General features: G+C 44.7%; 1 protein-coding gene across 7 annotated transcripts in view; it reads left to right on the top strand.

The window, feature by feature from the left end:
• Window positions 1–25,743, top strand: part of SEMA3F (semaphorin 3F) — a 130,022-nt gene that overhangs the window by 97,157 nt on the left and 7,122 nt on the right. For all 7 annotated transcript variants that reach the window (XM_081851313.1, XM_081851319.1, XM_081851315.1 and 4 more), the window contains 7 exons: window positions 8,029–8,148; window positions 14,587–14,726; window positions 15,620–15,734; window positions 18,394–18,463; window positions 19,312–19,456; window positions 21,594–21,816; window positions 25,604–25,692. In XM_081851313.1, the coding sequence (XP_081707439.1) occupies window positions 8,029–8,148; window positions 14,587–14,726; window positions 15,620–15,734; window positions 18,394–18,463; window positions 19,312–19,456; window positions 21,594–21,816; window positions 25,604–25,692 (902 nt within the window). The remainder of the gene's footprint in view (window positions 1–8,028; window positions 8,149–14,586; window positions 14,727–15,619; window positions 15,735–18,393; window positions 18,464–19,311; window positions 19,457–21,593; window positions 21,817–25,603; window positions 25,693–25,743) is intronic.

Genomic DNA, 25,743 nt, shown 5'->3' on the forward strand with positions numbered 1-25,743 from the left:
ACTTCCCCTTCACAAATTTTCCCTTTATTATATTAATTATAGGTCACATTGACCAAGTAAAACAAAACATAACATTTTATAATTCTATTCTCTCCCCCCCCTGCCCCGGTTTCTGTCCCTTCCTAGACAAATGACCAGAAAACAAACAAAAAATATTTCTAGCCCGGATTCCTCACGTCCGAGGCGTCTGATTCTCTGTCAGTCCCTCTCTGCCAGCTATATTGGTAGTCCTCTTTGATGGTCCTAAGACCCCGAAGAAGTTCAGTCAGAGTCAGATCATATTTTCTTTCATTCAGAATGTTGAAGAGTGTTTGCTGCGAAAGACCATCTAGTTTTCCATACTCAAGAGAAAAGTCCCAATCATATTGCTTTGTTCTTTCTAGTTTTAATATTCCAAGTACTCCAGGGGCTTCTCTCTTCTTCTTTCTCATCTTTCGCAGATCTGTAATCCAGAGGTCTTCTTGCTCATACTCTAACGCTGCAGATTTCTGGTTGATATTTTCCACTTGTAGTGTCTGAACTCCTTCTTTTTTCTCTGTCAATTCCAAAGGCATCTCTTCCTGCTCAGCTGCAGAATTTTTATCGTACATCTCCTTTGTGCATTCAGCAGAGTTGTTTGTTTCAGGATTCAAGGTCATAAAAACTTTACTCAAAGCCATACTCTGCTCCTGCAGGATTCCCACGAGAAAAAACATTTTTTCTATCTCCGCCAGTAATTTTCCCTCTGCAGCCATTGTAATGTCACTAATTCCCCCTAGGGGGCTTTCAGTTATTTAGTAGTCCTTTTCCAATAATCTGTTACTTTGTTGTTATCAATACTTTATTTCCAATCGCCTCAGTCCAAATGTATCAGCTTTAATTCCACGAGTTATTAAATAGCAAAATTCTTTACTTTGTCCGCCCGTTTGACAGCTTCTTTGACAGCTGTCAAACTCCTTTCACTTTCCTCCGGGACCCAAATAGGACACTCCCGGGTTTTTTGGGGGGGATACACACAAAGTTCCAAATTCCCTTTCTCTCCAGCACAAAAATCTTGTTCTATCAAATTTGTGAGAAACTTTTAAATCCTCAAAACAGTATTCATTCCGCCTTAATTCTCCGTTCCTTGCTTTGAAACGTCTATAAGTAGAGGGGGTGCGGACTTCCCTTTAACACATCCCCCGATCTTGCCGAATTCACAGGATAAAATTTTTAAAGTCCAAATTCCACTACTCACGGGTCCTTTGTTATCCAGTCCAAATTTTGGGAAGAAAGTCAGCGCTCTCCGGCCATGGCTTGCGGCTTCGCTCTACTGAGGTAGCGGTCTACTCTCAGCACCACGCCACTCTCCGTACCCTCTCCGCAGCCTTTAAAAAGGCTCTTCGTGGGTCGGGGAGGGCGCTTAAGGTGCCCACCGAGTCACCAAGTCCGCAGGCTTCCGCGCCTGCGGTTTCTGAGGGTCCCCGTGTCGCCGGCACGGCAAGACCCGTCCTCAGCAGAGCCGATTCCCTCCGGAGCTCGGAGGGAATCCGCCATTAGCCGTTCGCGCTAACCCGGAAGTCTCATCCTCTGAACTTTGTCCTGTGTGGCCATACCATCTCCCACAGGGCCCCTCCATCTCCAGTTCAAATGGTGGCTCAAGCTCCACAGGGCTTTCCCCTATGTGGAGGGCTGGGGTTACAAAACTTCACAGCAGGGAGATAATTAGGAGTGGTATCATTGTCCTACTGACCCTGGGCCTACTACTGGCACAACAGCTGCACCACTCTCCCCTAAGAGTCAGTTCCAGTGCTGGCCAAAGTTCTTTCTTCCTGCAAATCCCCCAACCCCTTGATATGGCCTGGCTGCCTCTGATCTTGTCCAAGCATTAGTATCCATTTACACGACAAGCCCCAAACTTCTTAATTAATCTGAAAGCAGCTGCAGCACTGGCCTGAGACAGGCAGGAATTGTGCCCTTGTACCAGTGGGTTCCTGTCTGAGTGCTGGACCTAATTAGCAGCTTTGCTAATGAACTTAGGTTCATTTCTGTAAGCCTTACTAATTTCTGTATAAGAGATTCAGTGCAGCGGTAGGGAAACTATGGAAGGGCACCTAACAGTTCATATGTTGTGCATGACTAATAATCTTGATCCTTTTCTCCCCTGCCTTTGATCATTATGAGGTTTCTTCTATCAATGAAAGGTCAGAGCAACAAGAAAGTGCCCCTTCTACAGAGACCCTGCTTTCCCCTTGTCGTTTCTTTTCATTCCCACTCTCCAAGAACAGTTCACACAGATTCCAAGTTTGATCTCACACTTACTACCAAATAGGATCACCATACCACCACCCCCAAAAAATTCTAGCATTTAATTAATTCATCCTTAAATATATAGCCGTTCCATGCTGACAGCAGCTTCAGGCATGACCTGAATGAAGTCAGGAGACCAGGAAGTGCAGGTGCTTTGCCTTTTTCCTTTCCCCACATCTCATAGCCAGTGTTACTCGATACAATAATTATTGTGCATGGACAAAAATTAGGAGATACAGTCCCCCTTTACTCTTTATTTCATGTTTTAATTACAAATTTCTGAATTCCCCTGAGTATTAGCACCTAAAGCATCTGAGTTAGGGGCGAGGAACTTCTTTTCCTCTAACTTCTAAGTTTGTCTGTAAGAATTGTTGGTGATGCCACCAGAGTGGTATGACATGGAAAGGCTGCATGTTTCTGCAAGAGAGAAGATGGGGAAAACAGCACAGAACAGGTTAACCCTAAACTGTTTAAACTATATTAGGTGTGAAGGGCAGTTGATACACCTAGGGTCAAACTAGATGAGATGCAGGAAATCTGTGATTGGTTCTCTTGATGTTTCTTGGTGTTTGGGTGGTGGTGGTTTTTTTAAAGCAGCTGTGGGGGGGTGGGGGGCTTGAATGGAATGCGGCAGTGGCACTGGGAGAGGGATTAATCCCCCACACACACATGGATTTCCCAGTCTAAATCACATTTCCCCTCAAAGCTGAGAAAAAATATATATGGCTGCCTGTATACTATTTTCCCCTATCAGGCAAATAGTAGAAGTGGCTGCAGTTTAGACAAGAAAAAAGGCCTTGGTTGAATTCTCCCTCCTCTGAACACTGTGTTCAGAGGTTGTGTGTGTGAGAGAGGAAGATGGGGAGAGAAAACTCTAATCAGAGCTTTCTTATTGAGTATGAAAATGAAAGGACTACAGAAGGAGGGGAGTTTCTCCTTTTCCTACCCATTTAAGAGTTCTGAGCTAATGAATGAATGAATGTTGAGGATCTAAGAGAGATAATGTTAGGATATTTCCGTTCCACCTTAAAAGGAAGCAGGATGTTTGTGTCACAGCCTGCATATTTCCTGTTCACAGAAACATCCTGTGAACAGGAAATACGCAGGCTGTGACACAAACATCCTGCTCCCTTTTAAGGTGGAACGGAAATATCCTAACATCCTCCCCCTTTCCGTGTAACCTGTAGTACCTGTGGTTCAACCCAATTGCAACCTCTGTACATAAACCTTAAGTTGTTCTCTGTTAACAACCTTAAACAACAGATCAGCAGGAATTTCATTTCCTGGCATGTAGGACACCTGAATGAGTCCTTTCTGAATACACTCTCTTGCACGATGTAGCTTAATCTGCAAGTACTTGGTTCTTTGCTTGCAACTCTCTGAGTTCAGCAAAGCCAAATAGGATCTATTGTCTTGATACACTTGTATAGGACATTTCACAGACACTCTGATGTCCTTAAACAGTTGCATCAACCATTCACAATCCATGAGTGAAAATGACAGAGCATTGAGTTCTGCTTCACAGGAACTTAGGCTTACTGTCGTCTGCTTCCTGCACATCCAGTCAAACAGACAGTGGTTGTACACGTAGCATACTCCAGAAGTGCTTGTACCATCCGTGGTGTCACTTCCAAAACTAGCATCTGCAAAGATTTCAAGACCTCCAGTCTTCTGACTGGTGAACCTCAGCCTGTAGTGCAAAGTTCCTTTCAAATAGCGGGCTATGCGCTTCAGAGCTTTCCAATCCTGAACAGTAGGATTGTTGGCATGTCTGCTAAGCAGGTTAGTGCTTACAGCTATGTCAGGTCTTGAGCATCTAGCAATGAAATTCAGCTTGCCTAGAATGCATCTGTACAGCGTAGTGTCAGAAAACGCTTCTGCAGTACTATCTACCTGGTAACCTGTCACCATCGGTGTGTCTGCTGGGTTTGCATCAACCAAATTCAACCTGGTTAATACATCAGCAGTTTTCTGTGTCTGGTGTACCAGAAAATTACCTGCTTGGTCCCTCTCCACCTGCAGAGAAAGATAGTTGGATACCTCACCAAGATCCTTCATGTCAAAGTGCTCCTTCAGCTGAGCTAGGGTGCTTTTGTACAAAGCCTGATTCTTCCAAAACATCAGAAGATCATCAACAAAACATAAACAATACAGTTTGTTTTGCCCCTCCTCCTTGACAAACACACATGGATCAGCTTTGCCCTGGTGAAAACCTAGAGAAAGCAATGTCTCAGTGAGTTTTGTGTTCCAACACCTGGCACTCTGCTTGAGACCATATAAGGATTTCCGCAGTTTACAGACCATTCCCTTCTGTATCTGCATTCTGTCAGGTGGAAGCATAAACAGCTCCTCCCCCAAAACCCCGTACAAAAAAGCTGCATTAATGTCATGTTGGGAAACATGCAGTTTCTCCTCTGCAGCAATCTTGAGCATCAGCCGAATGCTCTCATACTTGACGGTGGGTGAGTAGGTCTCGTGGTAATCCTGTCCTGGTACCTGAGAAAAACCTCTGGCAACCAATCTGGCTTTGTGTCTGACAACTTTGCCATTCTGGTCTGTCTTGGCCTTGAAGACCCATTTGCTGCCAACCAGTCTCATTCCTGGGACTGGAATCCCAAGTACCAGTTCCCAAGTTTGGTTCCTATTCAAGGAATCATCTTCAGCCTTCATGGCATTAAGCCAAGGCTCAGCATCTTTAGAGGTTAACTCCTGAACCTCTTTGAAGCTTGAAGGTTCCCACACCTTCTCTGAGCTACTAAGAACAGCAGTTGCCATCTTAGCAAACTCATCAGCAAATCTCTTTGGAGGTCTGCCTTTCGTGGCCCTTTCAGATCTGCGAACTAGATGCAAGTCTTCTGCACTCATCTCCTCCTCCTTAGGAGAAAAGTGACCAATGGTGAACAGTGGTTCTTCCAGTTCATTGTCAGACGCATCAGATGGTCTGACTGAGGCCTTTGCGCTCTTGTAGTCTGCTGTGTCATCACTGTCACTGACACCAGCAGCAGCGCCGCCCACTGAGCTGGAATCCGAACTCTGATCATCATCATCATCCTCAGCTTCCTCTTCTGCCTCAACACCACCTGCTTTTTTCACATCACCTTCATCCTCCTCTGGGTAACTCTGGAAAATTCCCACATTTCCCCCCCACCTGGGATTGTACTCAACACTCTTTGTGAACTTAATGGACTTAGAGTCAGTCATCCATACCCTGTATGAACCTTTTTCGTACCCCATGAACAAACCATGTGCCCCACACTTCCCAAGCTTGTTGCTCTGTGGGGTGTGTACCCACATGTCAGAACCAAAGATTCTCATGTGTTTGACGTAAGGTTTCTTACCAAACATCTTCTCATAGGGAGTACAACCAATAGGTGATGACAATCTGTGATTATAAGTGTAAACAAACGTTGACAAAGCCTCCGCCCAATACTTCTCAGGGAGATTGGCATCATGCAACAAGCTTTTCATGCCTTGAAGCAATGTTTGCTTTGCTTGCTCACAAACCTCCCATGGGGATCCAGGACTTGAGAGGCTATGCTGGATTCCCTTCTCAGTCAGGAAAGCTTCAAACTGCCGAGAAGTGAATTCAGCCTCTCAATTAGTAAACAAACAGCCAATGCGTTTACTGTGAACATTCTCAAACCAAGCACAGAATGCCTTGAACCTAGGAAATGCGTCCGATTTCTGCTGGAGGATAAACACATGAATGTACCTGGAAAAGGAATCAATTAGAACCATGAAGTACCTTGCTCCACCCACAGAGGGCGCAAGTGGACCAACCAGGTCTGCGTGGACTAGCTGGTAGGGTTTGAAAGCCTGCCTGCTAGACTCCTTGCCTTTTGGAGCAACCTTCACCTTGTTCTCTGCACAAGATACACATTTCATGTGAAACTTACAGGGTTTGATGTTCAAACCCTGAACCAAATCAGGCATCTTGGCCAGCGCCTGCCAAGACATGTGACAAAATCTTCGATGTGCCTCGTGAATACATCCTGCATGAAGAACTTTGTTAGTTTGTGCAACACAACAAGAATTAACATTAGACACAGCAACAGCACCATTGTCATCATAAGTTATACAGAACAAACCATCTAGAAACTTTGCATGCAAAATGTCCTCTTTGCCTTTCCTGATGACACAGACGCTCCTCTTGAAGGAAATCTCAAAGCCACGCTCAGTCAGCTGTGGGACACTGAGCAAATTGTCTGCAGCACCTGGAACATAAAGTACATCTTTGATGGTTGTGTGCAGACTTGCCAGTTTCACAGTCCCTTCTCCTGCGATTTGCAACGACTTTCCATCAGCCTGGTGGATCTCTCCATCTTGAGGTGTGAAGGAGATAAACAGATGCTTATCTTTTGCCAGATGGCGGGTGCATCCAGAATCTACAATAAATCTGGCCTTGGCCTTTGGAGCAGCTTTTCCAGCAAGCAAAACCTTGTTTTCCACCGGCGTGGGCTTTTGCTGCTTGCCCCCCTGCTCCTGGCCATCAAACTTGCCTTCGGCTTTTGGAGAAGCAGTGCCAGCAAACAAAGCCTTGTTTTCCACTGGCGTGGGCTTTTCACCCCCCTTCTGCCCCGGGCCATCTGCAGGCATCTGTCTCTGTTTACTTCTGGCCTTCCGGTATCTGTGAGGATGACCTTGGCTCCCATGAGAAACAGAGCTCTCAGCTGCCGACTCCTTGGCTCCCCCGGAGGCTGGAATGCTGCCTGGGATGACATCACAGTCAGCTCCCCCTGCAGCTTGCAACCGGTGCCCTCAGCATCCCTGCATTCACTTGCATTCTGGGAAACAGCCAGGACCTCCGATGCAGTCAAACTCTGGGCTGGGATGACTGGCAGATGGGCTATCTTCAAAGCATTCCACATCTGACGTGCAGTTGTGTTGCCAGCTAACATAGCAATTTCCTCCAGAGAGACAGACAAGACTATTACGTCTATGGCCCTTGAATCTTGGGCCCTCCATCTATCTGTCAGAGGAACTGGAGGGGCTTCACACACAGTATGCCACACTCCAAACTGTTGTAGTAGACTTTCACGCCATTTTGCCCAGGTCTCATAATTGTGCCGATTTAACTTTGGGCACTGAGCAGCTTCAGAAGCTTGGAAAAACTCCATTCCAGCTCTTTACTTGAGCCTCGAGTCTTTTTCACTTCAGAGACTCCTTATCTCGGCAGCTCATAAATCTTGCGGCCTGCTTGGCTCGACACCCAGGCCAATTAAGCCAGCCGGACATCAAAGAGACAATTTTTCCACATACCTTACAGCAGTCTTTTGCAGTCTTACTCTCCTGTAAGTGCCGTGAATCTGGGCCCGAAACCTGTTGTTGGGATACTGCCAGGGAGACATCAGGGTCATGATGGCCTTTGTCTCCCTGGCAGTATCCCAACAGATAATGGTTCCAGTTTCATAGTCTGGCAATACTGTCTGTGCCATCCATGCCCAAAATAAAACATTGCATTCTTTTCTCACATGGAGATGTACAACCCCCTGGTGCACAACTTTTTTTGGGGGGGGTGGGGGTGGATAGAGGTGGGAAAAGAAGAAGGTTGAGGTACTTGTCTTCACATCATTGTTCAAAGTGCCAGTGAGTAGCTTCCCTGTTTCTGTAGGTATCATTTAAGAAATGAACCATTCCAGGCATTTCATATATTTCCCCCCATCCCTCTCTTTCACAGAACCAGTGGGGTGAGTGGTTGGGAATCCTGCCTCAACAAAACTCTCAATTAATTTTCTTCCCCCTATCCTCTGTTGCCCACAGATGAAGAACTCTATGCTGGTGTCTACATTGACTTCATGGGCACTGATGCCGCCATCTTCCGCACCATGGGCAAGCAGACTGCCATGAGGACTGACCAATACAACTCCCGTTGGCTAAATGGTGAGTGAAAGGGGGCCAGACTGCAGAGTTTGAAGTGCAGAGGACAAAAAGCAGGGCTGCATTCATGATCTTCGTGTCCAATGTCCATGCTACATGGTGGGAATTGTGACTTGGAGCACAGAGTTTCCCTCTCTTCTTTCCTCTCTCTGTTTCAGAATATTATTGTAAGAAAGAAAATGTGAATAAAAAGAGGCTTTAGTTAAGAAAACATTATACTAGCAGGAGCGTTAACCAACAACACCCCTCCCCTTTGTCTTCAAGTTCCTTCTGTGAGTGCACACTGTTCCATGGTGACTTCTCAAGTCTGGCTTCCTGAGGGCTTCATGCCAAGTCATACCAGCTGCTTACAATTGGTTTCTTTTATCTGTCCATATATAGCCAGCTCAGTGGGCTTTGTTGTGGATGATGGAATCTTAATTTAGCTCTCTGGACCCCCTTTCTCATCCTGGTGCCCTTTGAGTCTCCTTTGCTGTTACGGTGTCCCCATGACACCTATCATAACCTTCTTCTGTACTCCCTTGTTTTTGGTCCTTGATACTTGATTTTGCTGTCGCCTTGCCCTTGCACTGACACTTGTCCATACTTTCTGTCTAGCTCCCAAGACACCAGGAATAGGGCTCTCCTGCCCTGTTCATGCCTTGCCAGCCTTAATAGATATGAAATGCTCCATCTATGTGGAACACGAAATACAAAATCTGCAAATGTTCCTCCTTCATTTGGGCTTTGTAAAGCACATCACTGAAGAAGTCATTGTCTTCTATAATTTTCTTTCCATAAAGAAAATATATGTGCTAAGTTAAGACATCTGGTCATTTCAGGAGTGTGTTGGTATTTGACTAGTTTCTCTTTTTGCTTGATTCCTTGGCTCTGGTATATGTCCCTTTTGTGCATTCAGAAGCATTTTGCTCCTGGAATTATTTCTCTACACACAGTTGGTGGTGAAGGGCAGGTTTGTATTCTTGTCATTTCTGATAACTGATCCAGGGCATTTAATCTCCTGCCCTCTCTCCTCCAGCATGCATCATGGAAAGGGATCCAATGAGAGAAGGTCTCAGCTTCCTTTTTGGTTGCACCTCCAGCTGTTGTGAAGCAGCAAAAACAGCTGAGTAAACTGGGGTTGGGAATCAAATTTAGGGAGATGTCATTTTAGTAACCTGAACAGAGCTATCTATGAAAGCAAATGCTGGATTATAAGGGTGACCATTTGCCTTCCATGGCAATTCTTTAGCAGTGATGGCTCTAGAGAAAATACCAACATATCCCCAAATTGCAGGGCTTCCAAGATATTCTTACAAAAGCTTTTAAGGCAGACAGGTGTGCTTGCAACCACATAAATCTTACAGCTCCCCCCCCCCTCCACCGCAAGCAAGGGAATTCTTGGTTCTAATGATGAAGGTTACTGACATTAGACTTATGGACAGCCCAGGCCCAGAGTTTTTCAAAGTATGGTACACAGCTTCTCTTGGACGGATGCATAGAGTTGTGTTCCTGACAACTTACAGGTCCAGTTACCTCAGCACACCAACGTTATGTGGGTGCAGAAATTTGGCGATATTATGTGTATAAGAAAGCACTAGTGTATGTGTGACAGAATGTAATATGGGTGTAACTTGACCGGTAATATGGGTGTGTCACTAGATGAAACTCACCCTGTTCTTACACAGGAGAGGCCTAGGCTTAACTATTCATAGTAGGGTTTATATTTAAGTAGAGCAGCAAGGCGTTGCACTTCTGTCAAGGCTGCCCACTGTCCACTTACTCCTGGGGTTGCCGTATTTCAAAAAATAAAAACCAGGACACCCTGAAGGTTGAGTTTTTTTCTTTGTTTTTTTACAAAAATGCCAAGAAAACGTGATTTTTCAATTGACTTTCCTAAGATTCAGGACACCGCCGCCTTTCAGAGCTTCCCCCCGGGTGTCAGTTCAGCATTTGAAATCCTGGTAATGTCTGGGAAAATCCGGACGCATGGCAGCCCTACTCACTCCCCACCTAGAGGATGAGGATAAGGCACTTCTGGAACAAAACTGTATGTTTCTTTACAGAGAAACTTTTAGCATTATTTTTCAGCCAAGTCTCAGGTAGACTTTTCCCACTTAAAATGGTTATCAGTGTTCTAACCTGCAACACCCACTCAGCCCCTTCTAGGATTTTACTTCCCCTCAGGGAATCAAGACCAGTTTGTTCTGCCTATCTAACCCTTCTCAGACAGTTAACCATCTGCACCTGCCCACACTGGCTTTTAATTTTTCTTTCACCGAGAGTCAAATCTCTATTTCACTGCTAAAACTGTCAGCATCTAACTTAAACTCCACACTCTCTTTCCTGATTTTCTGATGGACTCACCAGCTCTCACTGGTTGCAGGGTCACTAGGAGGCAGACCCAGGGCCTGTCCATCACAATATGAGCTGGTTGTCTGGGAAAGCAAAATGATGTGAAAGAAGCTGGGCAGGTGAGATTTCCACATGAGTGAGGGTACATGTAGTGTGGGGCAGGCAGCACTTCTCTAGTACTTTTTCCCCAGTAGGAGAGAGGATGTCATCCATAAGACTGGGATTTGCCAGTGCTGCATGCTTGCGGGGTTGGAAGGCAGGACATGCAGTATTCGTTTATTTACCTGGCAAGAGCCTTTCCTGCACTGTTTTAAAATGGGCATCTGTTTTTTACATTAAATGTATGTTAGAAAGCAGCATAATTGTCCCACAGCCTGTTACAAACAATTCAAAATGAACCTCAGCACCATATAAAAAGGCTGCGCATTACATTTTGCTTGGTGTTGTTAAAGTTTAATGCTTTACTATGTTTTTATATATGCTGGAAACCGCCCAGAGTGGCTGGGGCAACCCAGTCAGATGGGAGGGGTACTACTACTAGTAGTAGTAGTACTGCTACTAAGCATTCCTCCACTGAGCTTGTGGTGGCAAATATGGGAGTTATCCCATTTCCTCCTCATAATGGCCCTGGGAAGAAATCAACAATGTGCTGTGTTGAGCTTCTATTACAGCAAGCATCTCTGCATGCCTGATGGAAGTATCCTCCTTTCCTTCCTCATGCACTGTTCTGGGGGTTATCCTGACTCCCCCAAGGCCAATTGCAGGGGTGGCAGGGGAGGGAAGCTCCACTATGCAAACAGAAGTCCTTGCACAGGGCTTCTGCTCATGGGAAGATGAATCACACCCATTGTGTGGTAGGCTAGGCTGAGAAGAGTGACTTGCCCAAGGTCACCTAGTGAACTTCACGGCTAATCAGGTATGTGAACGCAGGTCTTCACAACCAGCATCCATGAATCAACACAGCCACACTTTTCAGGGGTGGGGTGTGTTACTCCAGAGTCTGTCCTGATGAGCTCCTGCACTTGAAAATTTATCACTGTGCCATTGAGGGACACAGAAGAACTAGTCGCTTTGTGGGGAGGGTATCATTTCATAAAGCACTACCTGCCTCTCAGTTTTGGGATGCCATAGTAAAGCAATTTTCCCTGACTGTGATTTCAATTGCTATTCACCCTTTTCAAGCTGAGCTGTGTAAGTAAAGAACTCTTAAACTACCTCATTTTGCATTACAAATGAGGTGATACAAGGAATAGAGCTCAGGACTCCAGCACTGTAGACTAAGAAGGCTTAGTTAATCAATCACATGGCCATGTTTCCTGCAGCAGCCTGAGCTTTATGTCAACTTCTTTTCTACACTGACATGAAGATTTGGTTCCCTAGTTTTGGCCTGTGATACAGGACAAGCCACCATCACATCCAGTAAAAGAATCTTAGTACCAAAGGCAGCAACGGATTCAGAATTCTTTTCTGAAGTTTGGATAATAACAAGCCTTAGAGTGTGAAGCATTGACTGAAGTTATTCAGAACAGCTTTTATTTGGGGCATTGAACAGAATTTCAAGAAAGTGTTAATCTATAGAAGTGGTCCTTTCCCTAGTGTTGTAGAACATTTACTGGTTTAAAACACGGACCCTACCTGATTGACACCAGTTAATTAATTTGGAAAGATTGGATAGAGAGGAGAGCCAAAGAGCTGATTTAGTACAAATCTGTATAACCACTAGGCCCATGTGTGCTTCTGTGTATAACCACCAGGCCCATGTGTGCTTCTTGCTGACTCGTTCAACAGGTCTTCTGATCTGAACAGGTCATTTGACTCATTTGTTGTGATTCAAGGTGGCAGTGTCTGCATGCCACAATAAACCACATCAGTAGCCGCTGGCCTGCCAGGAGGAGCCATCATAGACTGAAGAAACAAGCAGCTTTTGTTCTTACAGTTATTTTTATAACTATGTAGTTTAATGTTTTTGTAAGCCACCTTGAGACTTGCTTTTCAGCTGTAAGGTGGGACTTACGTTTTAAAATAAATAAAATGGAATAATATATGCACAAGTTGAACAAATGTTGACAGAGATGAAATGCCTAGAAGCTGTTTGATTGCGTCTTAAGTGCATTCCGTAAATCTTCATTTTCAACCTTGGCTAACACTGTTTTGTGTGACCACAAAAGGATTCCATAACTGATCAGGAAAGGTAAGCAAAATGTGAGCCCTGAACTGAACAATCAGGACTTGTTTGAGAGCAGTAGATGTATTAATCTGTTGCAGGAAAAACAACATGCCTATGGCATCTTAACTTGCAGTGTAAGCCTAAACATGTCTACTCAGAAATAAGTCCCATTGAGTTCATTGGGACTTACTTCCAGGTAGGTGTGTATAGGATTGCAGCCTTAGTTTTTGTTATACAGGTTTTCTGGGTCAGACATTTTTTTGTCAGATGCATCAGTACGGAGACCCACAGTGAAGTAACAGTTGCATGGCACATACTACACGTGTTCAGATTTTCACTCTTCCACTCAACCAATGTCATAGTCGTGAATTTTAATGTTCAGGAGCTCCTGACACCCCTTATAGCTCATCCACAAGGAGAATCCAAAAAGTCCTATACATAATTTTCGGGGGGAAGCTATGTTGAACTCTGAGGAATACTTCTAATGGTATAGTTTCAGTTTATTAAATGCATTGAGCTTTAGCAAAAGATCTTCAGCCAGCTAAAAGGCTATCTTTTGCTTTACCAGAAATGCAGACAATCTTACAGGAAAGCAGGGACTCCATCAAAGAAAAGAAAATACGTGTATGCCCTCTGCTTGATTAGTTTCCTCATACTCTGACTTCATTTATGGTGATACACGACAAACTTGAAAGCCTCACAAACATATTGCCTCGTTCACTTGCCAGAGCAAGCAAGGTCTGTCAGTTACCCTGGTGCTCTGGCAGATGACATTGTTGCTCCTGCCCCGAAAAACGTACCAGGGGGTGTTCCCCCTCCATTATACCACTGCACCCTACCCACATTTCAGCTCTCTTTTAGGATGAGGTTGGTCCCATCAAAAATTTACATGGCAACTTTTGAAAGCAAAATCTGTGTGGGTAAACAATAATGGAAAGGAGCTTCCTGCACTCAAGTAGAAGCTGCGTCGGACATTCGGCTTCCAAAAAAACATTTGCAAACCGGAACACTTCCGGGTTTGCGACATCTGGGAGCTAATTTGTTCGACAACTAAGCTGTTCAAGAACCAAGGTACCACTGTACTAGCAAATCTTGCTGTCATTATGCTATTAAAACTTGCTCTATTCTTTGACCAACTGAGAACAGAAAACTCTGTTTTCTTTGAATCTCTCTTTCTCCAAGCTTTGGGGAAGACTAGGTATCGGGTCAGTACCCACTATAATAGAAAAGCCTACAGAATTTTGGTTGTTAGGACAGATACCTACATTCTGTTCTCCCCAATTGAGCTGTTTGAAGATGCCATAGTATGTCAGTGTAGAGCTCTATGAAGTAAATATGTACTCCAAAGGGGTGGACCCAAGCCTGTGCATGGAGCCAGTCCTCACCCTATATCACTTTTCAATGAATAATTTGCTCTTGAATGAAAACAAACATCTCTCAGACAAAGCTGTGCAGGGTGTGAGACAAATTGATGCACTTTGCTAAGTAAACAACATGTTTCAGAGTAATGTGCTAGGAGCATCTGTCAGGTGATAGGGGCTTGAGCCAATTTCCTCACCTGACAATATTCTTTCTTCACTGCAACAATAAGATAAGTTCAAATCTTTGCCAATGCAGTACTGGAGGGGAGACATGAGGAAGAAAACACTCACATCTAGAGATGAGGTGCTGCCTCTTCCAGTGGGGATGAATTATTGTGATTGCATGAGTGTACTGCATACATTAACCTGAGTACACATCTAAGGAACATTTTTAAGATTTGAGTTACTTAGCCCCCAAATTCAAGTATAAGCTGCTGTTAGGGTTCTTCTAACAGCGGCCAGGTGACCTCCTCCATGGGCTGGTGAGGAATCACATGTAGCACAAAAGCTGTGGTCCTGGAGTCTGGAAAGAACATTCACCCTTTCAGACCATGTTACTGTTTAAACTACTTTTTGCAGACCCAGCGTTTGTCCATGCACAGCTCATTCCAGACAGCGCAGAGAGGAATGATGACAAGCTCTATTTCTTCTTCCGAGAGAAATCTACTGATTCCCCACAGAGTCCTGTTGTCTACTCCCGCATTGGTCGCATTTGCCTGGTAGGTCTTGAGGATGAATGAACATAGGTTTGGTTGAGAGTTTACTATAAATTCCATGTATTTGGCCCCTTCTCTATAATACCATTAACAAGGAGTTCCTGGCACTGTCTGGGAATTTTTTGAAACCAATAAATACTGTGATTTTTAAATAGTGTAATTTGTGAATTTGCCTCCTTCACCCCCAGAACTGAGTAAAGTCATGTTTTGGTCCACCATCTTGAATCAAAATTGGCACCCAGCACTCCAAAATCAACAACAGCCTCAGTAACCTTTGTGCCAAGTTTGATGATGAAATCTCAAGAGGCAGCCAAACCTATGTAAAAAATGAGCACAGTCACCCTGAAGTCCCATTTAAGTCCACCATCTTGGTTCAAAATGGCACATGGCACCCAAGCATCAAATTAGACCCCCCACTTCTGCCTCAGAAATCCTTTTGTCAAGTTTGGCAATAATATATTGAGAGGTGTCTGAATGTATAGAGAACAAATAAACAAAATAAACAAGGTGTCAATGTATAGAGAATGAATGAACAGATAGACAGACAAACCACTTTCCAAAATATATAGTAGATCACCAACATCTCTTGTGAATGGCAGAAGCCATTGTTGCTCTGAGCTTCTCCAGTGCCACTGTTTCTGCTTCTTCCTTCCTATATTGTCCTCTTTGGTATAGCTTGTGAATAGCTGGGAGTCTGGAGTAATTGGGCACTCCTTTGTGGTCATTACTCTTTGCCCTATTTCTGTTGTGTCCCACTGTGTACAGAATTAAAGTTGTGTGTCTGATAGCCCAATCCTAGCTGTGCACACTACAAACACTGATGTGGCTGCAGGCAAAAGCACTGTAGCTTTCATAACACTTTTTGTATCCCAGAACACTGCTTTCCTTTTATTTAGAATGATGATGGAGGCCACTGCTGTCTGGTGAATAAATGGAGCACATTCCTGAAAGCACGGCTGATCTGCTCTGTGCCAGGGCCTGATGGGATTGAAACACACTTTGATGAACTCCGTGAGTACAGTGAGGAATGGGACGTTGTGGGGGAAGGGGAGTATGGTAGACAGGACTTTTAAACACTAAGTGACCTGACATCTTAATAGGGGCCCTGACTAGTGGAGGCATAGACATTTAATGATCTCTACCTAATGGCCAGTGGGCTGGATCTGCTCTCCAGAGCCCCTATCAGCTCTCCCTAAATTTTAATCAAGGTCCAGTCAGAAGTTGGCACACAATTTTCACTGAATCCCCCTGCCCCCGCAAATGTTAGGAATAGAAATATACTTCACAGCAACATTACACATTTCCTGTGGATTGTGCATGTTGCATGCACATATTTCTATGTAGTGCTGTTCCTAAGCGCATAATTGTGAAGCCCTGCCTGGTAAGTGATGGTAATGTTAGTATAGAGCCCAAATACCCATACTGGTGGTCTGTGCAGCAGTCTACACTTCTGGCACCCGGGCTTCCTTGTGAAGAATAGAGTGGTCCTCAATGAATATAGAAGTTGGCCAATGTACTCGATGCTTATTTTTTAAAAAATCAAGAATTACCAGGGCTTATATATGTCTGCAAGTTATCCATTCTAAACTAATAGCCTACCCTCTAAACTCAAATGTGATTAAATCTGATGATACTAAGTGGGATCAGCCCTGAAAAAACTTGACTCAAATGTAGCACTTGACTGAAAATTTAACCTACCTTACTGGGGTGCTGATAGCAGAAATCTCTAACTAAGAGTCTCCAGGGGCTTGACAGAACAAGGAATACAAGATGCCCAGTACTTGACCTCCGGATCACTGTATATAGGAAAATTGCAATGTTTGTGGAGAAGGCAGCTGGTTTTTATGGCTTGAAGAGATCTTAGTAATTATCTAGTATAGTCCTCTAAGGATCTGCCACAAACCTAACGCTCCTAGCAGATTTCCCATTATAATAGAAAAGTATTCAGCTAATTTTCAGTGTGCCACAGTCAGAGAAAATAATACCCAAGGCTCTCAAAGCCATATGCTTCTTGATATGATGCACTTGTTCAGATAAGTAAAATATTGACATTTAGCCAAAGCTGTAGGAAAAATAACAGTGGCATCTGAGCAGGTTGAAGATATTGTAAAAGGCAGTTTGGAGGATAGCCACATGTGCTTAAATGGAAGGGCTGAGATAGAAGAAGAAAGGAAGAGGTTAAGAAACAGTAACAGCAATGTATTTTTCATTAACGTTTCGAAAGAGGGTATGTTTCTGTAAAAAGGTCCTTCAAACAAATTTTGCTTTTCTTAAAACAAACGTTTTAAACAAAAGCAGAAAATATATCCTTGCATATTAGCAATGCTGTAAAAGCTTATTCCAAACAAGGTTTTCAGCTTAATTTTGAAATTATAGCTGAGATCCATCACAAGTACTTTGGTGATGCTTCATTAACAAGCTTTCAGCAACTATCAAAAAAGGGAGAGAGAGATCCCACTGTGCAAATGCCTATTCACACAAGGAGTCAGCTTGACTTGGTCTTGCTGTTTTCGGGGGTAGGAGAAAATGAAGGCATTCAACATTGGCATAGTTGAGGTTGGGGATCCCATTCTTGGCAAAGGCAGCAGACCCACCTCCTAGTAGGCTGTCAGCCAGCTTTCTCTCAACACAGGCCAGACAGATGGCTGCTGGTCATTCTGCGAGCAACCCCAGTGAGGCTTTTATCACCTTCAGTGGCCTTTGATGGATTGTCTCCTACTAGAGAGCAAATTAGCACTGTCCCTTTCCCTACAATTGCTTTGCTTCCCAAAATCACTACCAGATGGTCTGTAGGATACCTTGATTTCCTGACTTCTCTTGGAGAGGAAATGAACTCCGAGCCTCACCATAGCCATTGTTCTTGCCTGAGTGAGAGTGTTCTCTTCTGCCACAGCTGGGGCTGAATTAGAAGTGACAACTATGGGACACTCTTGTGCAGGCCTTACTGTGGAATCGCAATGTGAATCTAAATGAGAAAGAAACCTGAGCACATCTCTGCCTGATATGAAAGACGTATAAATAGGCAATTCAATCCTACTGACATGACTTACCATTCTTTTTATTAGAAAGAACAAAAGTTTTTATTAGCTACTATTAAGGACATTAGTTGGAACGCACGTCATAACAAATTAACTTGACCTGGCTTAACTATGGCCACCTTCTGGCTTGACTAATGTCTGGCATAGTCAACTGTGGTCCTATATCTGCTTGACCCTGACCCAAGGTCTGGGCTGGGCCAGCTTGCCTTTCCAAGTTTCCTGATTTATTTGTCTCACTTCACTCAAGACGAAATTAGATGTTAGAAGTTTTTTCACCTTCTTCCCAGTAGCACGGGTGAAACATAAAGTGTATAGCATGGCATCTTCATAACGTGTGTATCTGCACCTGCCTCATCTCAATGACTATAGCCAGAAAGAAAATGCCCAGCGCAATGGCATCACTCCACATGGTGTGTTCTATTAGACGTTACCAAAAAAATGGGAGGAAAGAGACACAGCAGCAGCAGCAGACATGTGTCTTTTGTCATGCCTAATTCTGTCCTCAGTGAATTGGTTCTGTTTTGACTATCTCAAGGCAACACTGTATTCAGTTCTTATTTTCAGACTCAGACTCCCCTCCCCCTCCCCCCCAAAAATGCCATGAGTTGCTAACTTTCTCCTTTCTCTTCCAGAGGATGTCTTCATCCAGCAGACCCAGGATGTGAAGAACCCCATAATTTATGCTGTTTTTGCTGCCTCTGGGTGAGTGCTCTGGGAACAGAATTTGGAGACCTTCCTTCCATGCTCATGCCTGTTCACGCTCACAACTTTACAAGGCAAAACCCCAGATTTAACTCTGAAGCAGAAAAAGTTCCAAAAGCAGACACCATTCCATCTTGTGGTGATGTGTTCCATTTCTAGCCAAGAAGGGAACATGGTCTTAGACAGGGTCACCTTGGAATTTTCTGGCAGAGCTGGAATACAGCCCAGAAGCACTTGCTTGCCAAGCTTGGGGTTTTCCCACAAACTTAGCTATGGCAGCTGTAGTTGATGACTTGATCCCCTGGGGAAGGCAGGTGGAGTACATACATACACACACACCAGGATCTATTTACGCCTCTGCGGGGTCAAGAGGGCGTCAGATCCTTTGTTAAACCAGCAAGCAGCAGCAGCTAATGCCATTTTTCTCAGTACTTGTGGTTGGAACAACTAATCCTGGAATGTTATAACTTGGGGACGTGGCCTGATAACTCTCCAGCAGCTGCTTGAGGCTGGCCCCAGAGCACCAAAATTGCATTGTCTTATCCTACCCACCCCCACCTCTCTTCTGGCTTGGTGCTCTGTGCCAGGCAGGAAATCCCTGTTTCTCTGGGGTCTATGTCATTGCACATGTTCACAAAGGTTTAAGGACATTTCAAGGGCTTGCCAGCAGCCAAGGCTGAGCAGAGATGCACAACATGTTTCCCTTTTGCAGCTGTGACAGCCAAGAGGTCAGGATGTCTGAGAATATCTGTTGAAGGCAAGGATGGAACATTGCAGCCAGCTTTTATATGTGAAAGACATAGCCACCCTTTGGACTAACACAGCTCCCCACCCCTTTCCTTGTACAGGTCTGTGTTTAAAGGATCTGCTGTGTGTGTCTACTCCATGGCTGACATCCGCATGGTCTTCAATGGACCTTTTGCCCACAAGGAAGGCCCCAACTACCAGTGGATGCCTTACACAGGCAAAATGCCCTATCCACGTCCAGGCACAGTAAGTATGGGTGAGATCTTCAGATGATCACTTATCTCTATGGCACTGCCCCCACTCCAGTGCAAATATGTTTTTCAACAGTCAAAGCCCAGAGGTTTTGTACATGCTTATCTGTTCTTGGTAATGTTGCATGCCATACATTCAGTGTTGCAATGTCAAGATGTTTTGGAAGACTGTACATGTGAAACAGACTGCTCACTTTTACATGCACCTTTGGCTAGTGGGCTTCCTGTATGGTGCAAGGAATCACATTGAGCCATTGCTCATTGGCAGAAAACAGGCTTTACGGGCAGAAGGTTCATTCCTTGGCATTTCTACTTAAAGGATGTTAAGAAGCAAGGCTGAGAAATGCCTCCATCTGAGACTCTGGAGACCTGATGCCTGTTGAAGCAAAGAGTTCCAGTTTAGAAAGGCCAGTGAGTCACAAAACATAATTGAATGCAGAGAAGAGCTTATTCATACAGAACAAAATTCAGTGTATTTTGAACCTATTGCTTCTTCCTCGGGGGATTTTGCATGCAATGAAAATTTATTCTAAGCCAGAAAAGTTGGGCTTGGCTCCACAGTTGGTGGAACAATGGTCTGATTCTGTAGAAAGAAGCTTCAGATGTTCAGTTTTAAATGAATGCATGTAAGGTAATATTTGTCATTTAATAATAATTCAGAAAAAAACATACTTATTGAATGGTAGACCTGGGGAGGAACCATAGATTGGTGGCAGAGCACATGCAGAAGGGCCAAGGTGGGATCCTTTGTATTGCCAGCTAAAAGGATTTCTAGCTAGCAGGACTAGAGTGAACAACTGCCAGAGGCCTTGGAGGACCACTGCCAACCAGTATACGCCATACTGTGCTGTCTTGTCCAGTGGCATTAACACAATATGTACATGAGTACTTCCTCTTCTGCACTGTTGGCAGTTGCAGTGAAGGAACTTATTGGTGATACTTGCTGGTGAGAAGTCTTAGGCTGTGCTTCTTGTTTAACACAGTCTCTCCCTAGCCCAACATTCCCCTCCTCATTCCTCCTGCTCTGATTCCCTCTCCCTCTCCATCTCTGCACTGTTCTGCCTTCCTTGTTCTCCTCCAGCCTCCTTTGGTATCCATATCCTTTGGTGCACTGCAGCCAACAGCTTTTCAGCCCCACTCACTGCTTGACATTTGGCCACGGTGTGGGAGGCTGATTAGTGTTTCCTCTCCAGGTTGGTGGTCTCTGGACTCATTTGCTGGCATCCCTTCCTTGTTGGCAAAATACCCACAAATAAGGAAAACTCATTGCTTCATTTTACTGGCCGGTAGAATTCAGCTCTCTGGTCTCTTTTGCTCATACACCCTGCAGGGCCAAAAAGAGCCAGATACAGCCTTGGCCGTGCTATGGAGAGGCCTCCAAAAACACAAAGCACGGGCTGTGTTTGGCTCTTACTGCTCAGCAGCTGGGTCATATAGGATTCAGAGGTTTGTGTGAACATTACTAAAAACACCGAGGAATAATGTCCCTTCAGCAAAAGTAACAGACTTTCAAAAGTGTATCCCTCAGTCCTAGAAAACATACAAGGGGTACCATATTGAGCATGTTAAAGAAACTGAAGTTAGCTTGGGTGAGATGTTAACAGAGTGGAGATCTTACAATCCTCTTCTGTATACTGGGCAACCCTGGTTCCATCCAGAGACTCATTCTCTGCCACCCAAACAAGATAAAAGTGGAAGGCTGTTTAAGTGCCTCTTCTCCACAGAATGAAAAGCAACATAGGCACTGACAGGGACGTCTCCTGATGCACCCCAGCAGCCAACTCCCAAACTCATATGCGGAGAGAATCCAGCTGTGAAAAGCAGCCTTAAGTCATTTTATGACTTAAGTGGGTTGGCCACTTGAGAACAGAATGCTGAACTAGGTGGGCCACTGGCCAGAACCAGCAGGGCTGCTCTTATATTTATTGGGGTAGCCCTGGGGATCAAGCTGTATTGGGAGGCTGATGGGAAGCACCTGTGGGCTAGACTGAGTTTGCAGACAGTAAGTTATTTATTCCTGTTTTGTAGCATGGGCATCTAGTAGTGCTATAAGAGCAATTCATGCATGGGTAGGGTGGTTGACTGCAACATATATCACAATTTGACTCTGAATTTCTGCCTTGGGTTTTCAGTGCCCAGGAGGGACGTTCACACCCTTGATGAAGTCAACCAAGGACTACCCAGATGAGGTCATCAACTTCATGCGCACTCATCCCATGATGTACAATGGCGTGTACCCCATACACCGCCAGCCACTAGTGGTGAGGACCAACGTCAACTACAAGTTCACAACTATTGCCGTGGACCAGGTGGATGCAGCTGACGGGCGCTATGAGGTGCTTTTCCTGGGCACAGGTACCCACTGATGTGCACTGAAGAGAATACACAAACACCTCCCACCCACCAACATTCGCCTAGCCTAGACAAATAGCACTTGGGTTGATTCGCTGGGGCAACCACCTGGGACTAGCTTTCTAGGGATATTCAGCTCTGATAAGATTTGGCAGCAAGTTGGAAGGTAATGGTGGGAACTGGAGAGTCCAGCTTTCAATGTTCCATTCACATGGAATACGGTTTCAGGAGTGCAGGAGCACATTTGGAATTCCTTTTGGTGCAAGATCTATGCAAAGAGGAGATATAGGGATTCAGGCTGAGATCCACTTCTTCCTAAGTCACATTCCAAAATTGATTCCTCTTTTCCTATTAATTGGTGCCTACAGACCCAATCCAGATGTGAGGACCAGGTGGTCTCTCGGTACCGAGCAAATATAAACTCCTGCATGAGCACCTGTGATGTGGAACATATAAGAACTCCCTTGTCATAGACTCTCATCTAATCCAGCCTCTTGTTTTCAACAATAGCCAGTCAGAAGCTCTAGCCTTGCCTTTATATCTCTCTAAGCAAATGAGTGGAAGAAAACCATTTTTTCTTTAGTAGAATCAGCATTCACCCCCCCCCCCAGCCTTGAGAACAGATGGACTCCTCACAAGGTAACATTGATACATGCAGCACATAGTTTAACTATGCAGCTTGCTCCTGCAGGAGGCAGTGATGGCCACCATCAAGGATGGATTTAAAAGAGAGACAGATTCATGCAGGATAGGTCTGTTAATGGCTACTAGCCAGGATGGAGGCTATGCTGTGTCTCCATGGCTGAAGGCGATATGTTTCTGAATACTAGTTGCTGGAAACTGCAGGAGGGGAGAGTGCTCTTGTGCTCAGGTTGTGCTTGCAGGTTTCCTGCAGACACCTGGCTGGCTGCTCTGAGAACAGAATGCTGGACTAGACGGGCCATAGGTCTGATGCAGCAGGCTCTCCTTATGTTCTTATGACTCCAGTTCCCACAGGAGGAAGCCATTGTAGGTAACACAGACACAGCTGCACTCTTTTCTGCTTCTGTGCAAACTTACTCCATTGAATTGGAATACAGTAGGATTGTTGGTTGAGTAGTTTGAACAAAGAGGCGTACAGATTAGATGAAGTGATGTGTAACAGTAGAAAAACTAACACAGGGAGAACATGCCTAGCCAACTAATGGTGATAGAAAGCATCTGCGCTAGGTCCAGTCTGCTGGAGGCGAGTTACTTGTCTCCCAGCAGGCCAAGGGAGCACAGCCAGCACTCAAAGCAGGTGGTCAGGAATGCTAACGACCCAGAAAGTTCTCATTAGCTGGTAAATGCTGTGTCTCTGCACAGCTGTTTCATGGCCTACCAAGTTAGCTGCTCAGCACCCAGGCAGCTGTGCACAGTGCTGCCGCCACCTGTTATTGCCTATAGGGAGTTTCCTCTTTCTTTCTGGTCATAGGTGTAACAAATCTCTAGAGCTTGGTTGCTTCCTGTTGCATAAAGAAGCAGATAAAATTGTGTGATCACAGGAATTTGTGCAGCATTCAGTTCAAGTTGTAAACAGGGGAGTGACGTGGTGGCCTGGGCAATAGGTGCCTACAGTGGTGCCTCGCAAGACGAAATTAATCCGTTCCGTGAGGCTCTTCGTATAGCGGTTTTTTCGTCTTGCGAAGCAAGCCCATTGACAGCTTAGCGGATTAGCGCTATTAGCGGTTTAGCGGCTTTTAGCGGATCCGCTGATAAGCGGCTTATCAGCGGATCAGCTGATAAATGGCTTAGGGCTTAGGAAAAGGGGGGGAAAGGGGAAAAAACCCGCAGGAACTCGCAAGACATTTCGTCTTGCGAAGCAAGCCCATAGGGAAATTCGTTTTGCGAAGTGCCTCCAAAACGGAAAACCCTTTCGTCTAGCGGGTTTTCCGTCTTGCGAGGCGTTTGTCTTGCGGGGCACCACTGTATTTTCATTTTCCTCTCCATCCACATGAACTGGGATTTTACAAAACTGCATGCTCACCATTCCAAAGAAGGTAGTCATGAGCTTTTCAGGGGAGCAATTTAGAAAGAGCAGAAAGGAATGGTTTGCCATTCTGTGTTTCAGAGGACATACAGTTATTCCTCAGAAGCACCTATAACTCTGGAGATAGATGAAGATAGACACCCACACCCACCCACACACCCCTAAACTTTATTCATGTGCAAGTGCAGGACTCTGAACCTTGCTATAAATCTCTTCTTACCCTCTTCACACAGTGAAATCTATACACATGCACACTTGCCTCAGAACCTAAAATGGCACCTGTGCCTCTAACGTAAAGGTAAAGGTAAAGGGACCCCTGACCATTAGGTCCAGTCGTGGCCGACTCTGGGGTTGTGGCGCTCATCTCGCTTTATTGGCCGAGGGAGCCGGCATACAGCTTCTGGGTCATGTGGCCAGCATGACTAAGTCGCTTCTGGCGAACCAGAGCAGTGCATGGAAATGCCATTTACCTTCCTGCTGGAGCGGTACCTATTTATCTGCTTGCACTTTGATGTGCTTTCGAACTGCTAGGTTGGCAGGAGCAGGGACCGAGCAACGGGAGCTCACCCTGTTGCAGGGATTCGAACTGCCGACCTTCTGATCGGCAAGTCCTAGGCTCTGTGGTTTAACCCACAGCGCCACCCGCCTCTGATGTAGGGTCGCCATATTTATAGAAGTAAAATTCAAGACACAAAAGTTGTTCAGCTTTTTTAAGGAAAATCCCCTTGGGCCCTATTTTCGCTGGTTAAATCCTGGACATGTACAGGAAATTTCAGACATATGGCAACCCTCTCTAATGTGAAATGCATCATGCCCTGAAGGCACTGTCATACACTCACTCTCAAATCCAAACTTGATAGGGCTATGGTTCAGAGAGGTGCTGGCTTGGTCTCTATAAAGTTCATGTGTTTATACTACTGGCCATGACACTGTGATTGATACATTAGAGGCTAAAAAAAGTACACAGACAGCACATAAGAGGTTTAAAGAGAGAGAGAAGTTTTAGGTAATAATTGAAAGAAAGGTCGTTTATAACATAAATTAAGCGAATTATTAGATTTCATTCAGGGGTTTTTAAATGCTTATTTTCTTTGGGTGGTATCTGACAGGAGTTAATTAAATGCCATGCTTTTGCTGCAATACTGTTCCCAACTGGGTGCAACACTCATCCTAAGATCCATAAGACATATGGATAAAGCATTTGCCTTTCACACTATTTTTATACACCAGGTGGTCCTGAGGTTTCCATGTAGTTGTTTTCATTTCCCATTTCTGACAGTACTGAGTTTGTTATGCTCACACTACTATAGACGGAAAATACATTTACACTAGCATCTTTCCTTTAACTTCATTACTTCAGTTTCCCCTCTTATGTGTTTATATGTTATGCTTCTTATGTTTCCTCCCCATGCACACACTCTCCTCTTAGGACTGTGGGTTGGGGAATTATAAAATATTAATGTGGAGTATGCATACAACAAACAGTTGTAGATTCTTACAAAGCATGGGACTTTCTCAGTGGTGGCCCCATCACTACAGAAGTCTTCCCCAAGGAGGTTCATCCAACCATTTCTGTTATGGAGAACTTTTGGAGTAGAAGCATAAGACCTGGGCCATACACTCTCACAGGAGCAAGCCACCAGCATTTCATAGATCCTGTTTCAAGAGTATCCACAATGTTGATACTAGCATTTCAACAGCATGATGCATACCAGAAAAAGGAGGAAGAGCAAAGACCCAAGTGTTGCTAATTCCCCTCTGTGTGCTTCCCTTATATTGCAGATCGTGGCACTGTCCAGAAAGTAATAGTCCTGCCCAAAGATGACATGGAAACAGAAGAACTGATGCTTGAAGAGGTGGAAGTGTTCAAGGTAATTCACTGCACAGCCTACGAAAGACATGATCACTTGCTGTTCATGAAG

The sequence above is a fragment of the Podarcis erhardii genome, assembly GCF_964252035.2.
Source record: "Podarcis erhardii genome assembly, chromosome: 2".
Classification (NCBI taxonomy): domain Eukaryota; kingdom Metazoa; phylum Chordata; class Lepidosauria; order Squamata; family Lacertidae; genus Podarcis; species Podarcis erhardii.